Here is a 6,275-nt window from a genome sequence, read left to right as displayed (position 1 = left end):
CTGTGATTACTGCGCTCTCTAAATCACCGTTGTCATCACACGTTCCTTCCCGCTGCAGATACTCCCCCGGGAACTCCCTGTATACCTGCGCTGTTTTAAATCACCGTTGGTTCAGCACACGTTCCTCACGCTGCAGGCTACTTCGGCCGCGGCATGGATCGCATTCTGCGTCGCCGGCTCGCTACTCATGCTCGCCCTCATCATCGCCATCGTCATCTCTGGCGTCGCAAGTCTCCCGAAGCGTCGCTCTCGAGGATCCGAACATTCAGCTGCGCCAGCTCGACCACTCTCCAAACATGATGCGCACGTCGCGCATGAACCGCTCCAACCTATCGCTGCCATCGCCGATTCCATCCGGGTACGACATACGGGAACTCGCGATGCACCACAGTCCGCGGCGCGGCTCGATCCGCATGCATCGCTCGAGCCGTAGCTCTCCGGCCGAGGAGACGTTCCTGCATCGCGGAGAGAAAGAGAAGCAGGGCGCCGAGTGTCACTTCAACTTCATGAACACTTTCAAGCCGATACCGTCGCCGACGCAAGTTTGACGCACGGCCGCCAGACTTTTGATATGCGTGTTTGTGTAGGTGTGGGGGCGTATGTGTGTGTGTGTGTGTCGTGTGTGTGTGTTGTGCCGCGCGGTGGTGTAATGTGTGTGGCGGTCGCGTGCGTGCGTGTGTGTGTGCGTGCGTGCGCGTGCGTGCGTGTGTGTGTGTTTGTCCAGTTTTCGCGTCGAGCGGGTGACGGACGTGGCTGTGCGGCGATCAGCCGCATGCACGAGTAAACGCACGACGACTCGTTATATTTCTTAAAGAGGATGTAAATAACGTTTAGAATCGACAAATGTGTGGTGTTAGTGTTAGCTATATACGTGTTGTTCTTGTGGGCGTTTTATGTGCTGCTATAGTAGCTCTGAATTCTCTGTGGCTATTGGGAAGACACGGACACAAATGGCGCGGTAACCTGCATGCAGCCACTGACCTTGTTCAGTGAGTTTATAATGAAAGGCCATCCTCATTTCGTCGGATATACCGGAAACCCGTAATTTTAGCTCCGTGGTTACTCGCACCGCATGGGTTTTCTCGGTGCAGACGAGTCGTTCCGTATCAAATTTGGTTGAAAGCAAATTTCAGCACGTCGTAACGACGGCCATTGTACGTCGTGAAACCGTATATACGTAAGAAGCCATTACTGCTGCTTGTTCCTTGCTGTCTATGTGCGTCACTGCTAGCGAGGTTATATGAATCTCGCGTGTGCTGCGTATGCGTAATACATGTCTGCAAGCGGGGTGTCGTCGCTGCATGCATGCGCAAGTCATTATAGTTTAATCGCGCCTTCTAAAGGTTTCATTCACGGCAAAATCGTTCGATGACAAAATAGTGTAGACTCGTTTTTAAACTAGATCCATGCAGTTGATTACGTGCAAATGGGGAGACACGCCGAGAGACGGAGAGGGCGAGCGAGAGAGAGAGAGAGAGAGAGAGAGAGAGAGAGATAGCGCGCGAGAGAGAGAGATAGCGCGAGAGAGGTATAAAATAAAGGGGTTAGGGGAGAGGAGATAAGGAAGGCCAGGTTGTCAGTATTATCATAAAATTAAGACTAATGTTAAGAGTAGTTTTGTTTCTGGCAACGTAGGTAGTACGGGTAACGTACGGCGTGTGCGTGATGAATGTGAATCTATGTCGTTTATTTCCATTTTCCCATTACTGACTTCCCTCTCCCGAATCTATTTACTGGCCCTACCTGCGTAGACTGTGCGTAGCTGGAGTCGTTAAAACCGAGGGAGTAGGTAAGCGAATGTATGGTAAATCACAGTGTTGCTAACAGCAACGTTCACTTTATGCACATTGAGCTTCCCCCTGCATCGCCAATCAACACATACTCGCTAGTTTACTGTTGGCAGCAGTGCCTCATTAGACCCGATCGTCGATCATTATTAGCAAAATAACTGATAATTTTCTAGAAACCCTAATTGTGTGAACAAATATCCTTGGGAAATGACTAGTCTGTTTATTTAGTCGTTTAATATAATTAAAAATAGTTGATATATTTGATATGTTTAGAGCATACACGTCCAATATACGCAAATTAAATATATGCCGAGTGAATAGGGTAACGGTGCAGGTCGAAGTGTACAAGTCATCGCATAATGTCCATGGGTATCTACAGCTTACACCTGATACCACAAACGGTAGTTTTCCAAATTGGTGTTTTCCCATTACACGTATACGTAAATTCACGATATCGTAAATGTAGATGTGATTGTGGTATGAAATGCCATTTTATAAATTAAAAGCTGGTCATCTGAAATTTGATCACAATTATGTATGGGGGAGTCGCATGTCGTGTTCTATGTGAGGTAGGGGATTTTATACGTAATCCGTGCTACGCGCCATTTCGTAATATTTCCTTTTTAATGATCACGAAACGTTAATATTGTAAAGCTGAGTCCAGACAATAATAAAAGTTGTTTATGGATATTTAAAAGTCTAACGTGTTAGTTTCCGCGTTCATCAATGAACAGTATGCCATTGTACTTATACATTTCACTAAAACATCAACATGATTTAAATTCTGCATAATCTGCTGGATTTAATTATCATTAACATCAGTTTTTATTTAAAGGAAATACACAGTATTGTTTGTTTGCAATTTTTCTCAAAAATGCATTAATAGACAGTAGATTTAAGCATCCATATTAGCATTACAGATTTATATGATGTTTAGAATTTCATTTAGTTCTGAACTTCCAACAAAGTATCTTTTAGCTTAATTGTTTATTGCAGTAAATACTCCATAGATTATTATTAATCTTATACTTATACTTAATACTTATACATAAATAAATAAATAAATATATATATATATATATATATATATATATATCGCGCAGTTAGCACAAACTAAGCTGTTCATAAATGGATGCAAGCTATAGCCTCACAGTTATTGTTCGAGAGGTTTCACGATAGGCATCGCTGCGGCTACTGCAGATGGCGTCATCTTCGCTTTTCTTCGCGACATTTCTATTTACTGACGATTCGCTGATATCCAACCATCGTCCGAAGAACATTTCCTTAAATACCCTGCGAAACCTGGTGCTGACCAAACAGAATAAAATGAAATTTATCGACACGGCTATGATGTAGAAACAATCAATGACGTACTTGACGTGCGCATAGTCCTGAAAAGCGTCCCAGTCGAGCATGTCTATGATCGTCATGTCGGCCTTCAAGAACATCCGCCCGTTTGTTCCGTGAACGGCGTGGAACATCTCGAACACACATCCGGGAAGCTCGAGCAGAAAAAACGAGACGGTGATCGTCAACAACAGAATCGTCACTTTCGTCTCGTTCTTGCTCGTTTTCGTGTGCGTGCACGCTAAAACCCTTCGACGCCGCGACGCTTTCCAGACACTAATAACCATCGAAGTGTTGGTGAGTAATAAGAAGACGAAAGGTATCACGAACACAAACACCGACGTCATTATCGGGTGTATCACGGCCGCGTAGTAGCTCCTTCCGAAACTCGTAGAAGCGACAACCACCACGTCGATTTTTCCGTACATCTTTCGAACCGTGAAGCTGGTGCCTGCAACCTCCGGCGTGGCGGTGGCAATCCCGGCGATGACGATAGCGACGAGAACGCAACGTATACGCCTATGCGTGACCAGGCGGTTAGCCTGTGCCGGATAGGTCAACGCTAAGCACCTCGTCACGGAAACGGCGACCATCATCCACGTCGAAGTAAACCTACTCGATAGTTTGAAGAGCTCCATCGCCATGAGAAAGCGTATGAGGGTGATATTAGCAAGAGGTAAGTTCCCGCAGAAGAGATCGACAAAGATCGCCGGCGCGTGACTCCACAGCACGACGATGTCGGCGACGGCCATTGCCGACAGAAAGATGTGCAGGCCGTTAGAGAAGCGAACGCGCTTGCTGCGCAGCACGATCAGGTTCAACACATTACCCACCGTGCCGACGACGAGCACGACGGGAATGACGATCGCAAACGTGAGATGCGGGTCAGGAATGTCCAGAATGTCCCTGAAACCCGTAGCACCGATGATGGCATTCTCTTCCTCCGCGGAGAGATTCATCCTGCTCAGCCTCTCGAGGTATTCTCTCACTCTGTCGCGGCTTGTATGACTAGCGTTCTGCATCCTGGTGCTACCCGTCGTAGCAGCTGCGTGACCGCCAACATGGAAACAGCGCTATGGCGCCGGGTAGTGTGTACGTGAGCATAGAGAACCACTTGACGTTGGTGCGCGTAGACGCATAGTGCTGTCGTTTCACTGCCGCTCCAAATATTTGTCGAGCCGTGTGCATATCTAAAAAAAATTTAATATCTGCTTCCAAAGTTTGTGTGGTTATCCGCGGCCGCCGCGAGTACGATTAAATACCAAGCCAGTTAAGTTCGTTGTGAAATCGCCTGACATAAAACTGATTACGGCGCGTGTGCGCCGTGCGGTGCTCATTTGGCAAATTGCCAAAGGTTAGTGTTGGGAAATGTTTGACCTATGTAATAACGCTGAAAGGGCGACTGCAAACAATTTATTGCCGTGTGACAATAATAACGATGACAGAGTAGGCCTAATATTGTCACAAGTAATATAGTTACCATTTTCGTGTCAACATCTCATTGGCATGCTCGGGCCTGCGTGTGCGCTCATGCATGTGTGTGCGTGTGCGCGCGATCCTGCGTTCCTGCGTGTGTGCGTGCGTGGGTGTGTACGTTCCCGCAATTTCGCTGCAACTGTTGTACAGTATTATTTTCTTGCAGGAAAACGTCTAATGCGCATGCTACTAGCGTGATTCTTTCGAAACATTTACTCCACATAATCGCTGGAACTACCTCTTTGAGACGAGAATGGGAACGCCAACCAATAATAATAATTAGCACTTCTAACGAAATTATTCACATATGATCAATCATAAGAAATTGCACAGCTGAATTTTTTGTAGATCATCCATGGGCTTTTAAGGAAGGTTGATCTACCGAAAAGAATACGTACGTAGGGTGTTCGATTGCCCGTCTATTTTGCTTGCTGTAGAAGCAAGGGTTTGCTTACATTCCTTTCTAATAACATTCTAGTCATTGCATCTTTGCATATTATCTTCCCTGTCGCCTTTCCTCGGTCTCCTACCCCTCTCTCCCATAGCAAGCTATATTATGCAGTTTTTAGTCCGAATTGTATTTGAAGCGGTGTTCGCGCATGCGCAATGACTCCCGAGAAAAATCAAATTTTGAAAAAATTATGCCTTTAAAATGTAGAGGTGTGATCCCAGCATGGATTTATATGATAACATTCTATCAGTAGACATCACTTAAGACATAGGAAGAAGACCTTTAATGTAATGTGCCCTCTGCATATGCCAGTCAGTACATAATCTGTGTACGTTAGTGTGTTTACGCATGTACAATATCTTACCAACGGAGCTATATTTTTTGATAAATATGCATTTATTATGGTTAGGGGGTATCTCAGCATAGATTTTTGTATTTAATTGTTATCAGTACGCCTGTGTTTATGATTAGGAGAGCGTCCTATCCGTTAGGGTGCAAAACGGCTGCTTCCCCCCCTCCCGTACTTCCCCTTGGCTCCCCTGTTTATCGCTCAGCCTAATTCTTCTTCTACCCCTCCTCAGCTATCTTCCCTATCGCCTTTCCTCGGTCTCTTACCCCTCTCTCCCATAGCAAGCTATATTATGCAGTTTTTTTTAGTTCGAACTGTATTTAAAACGGTGTTCGCGCATGCGCAATGACTCCCGAAAAAAATCAAATTTTGCAAAGATTATGCATTTAAAATGTAGAGGTGTTATCACAGCATGGATTTATATGATAACATTCTATCAATAGACATCACTTAAGACATAGGAAGAAGACCTTTCATGTAAGGTGCCCTCTGCATATGCCAGTAAGTCCATAATCTGTGTAAGTTAGTGTGTTGATACATGTACAATATCTTACCACCTGAGCTATATTTTTTGATAAATATGCATTTAATATGGTTAGGGGGTATCTCAGCATAGATTTTTTAAAATTAATTGTTATCAGTACGCCTGTGTTTATGATTAGGAGAGCGCCCTATCCTGTAGGGTGCAAAACGGCTACTTCGCCCCCTCCCGTACATCCCCTTCTCTCCCCTGTCCATCGCTCAGACTAATTCTACTTCTACCGCCACTCGGCTATCTTCCCTGCCGCTTTTCCTCAGTCTCTTGCCTCTCACTCCCACAGCAAGCTATATTATGCAGTTTTCTTTAGTCCGAACTGTACGC

The 6,275-nt window shown here is 45.3% G+C and overlaps 2 protein-coding genes across 2 annotated transcripts in view; one reads left to right on the top strand and one right to left on the bottom strand.

Moving 5' to 3' along the window:
* The window catches only part of LOC106811372, a 9,834-nt gene extending 9,286 nt beyond the window's left edge, over window positions 1–548 (top strand). The window contains exon 7 of the mRNA XM_014814962.1: window positions 137–548. Coding sequence (XP_014670448.1) covers window positions 137–548 — 412 coding nt within the window. The remainder of the gene's footprint in view (window positions 1–136) is intronic.
* Window positions 549–2,929: 2,381 nt separating this feature from the next.
* On the bottom strand, window positions 2,930–4,159 carry LOC106811362 (sex peptide receptor-like). Its single transcript, XM_014814951.1, has one exon. It carries the CDS (start codon window positions 4,157–4,159, stop codon window positions 2,930–2,932), a length of 1,230 nt encoding a protein of 409 aa, XP_014670437.1.
* Window positions 4,160–6,275: the final 2,116 nt, after the last annotated feature.

This window comes from Priapulus caudatus, unplaced genomic scaffold (assembly GCF_000485595.1).
Source record: "Priapulus caudatus unplaced genomic scaffold, Priapulus_caudatus-5.0.1 Scaffold19, whole genome shotgun sequence".
Classification (NCBI taxonomy): domain Eukaryota; kingdom Metazoa; phylum Priapulida; class Priapulimorpha; order Priapulimorphida; family Priapulidae; genus Priapulus; species Priapulus caudatus.
The sequence above is the reverse complement of the archived record's forward strand: the minus strand, read 5'-3'. Positions and strand labels throughout refer to the sequence as shown.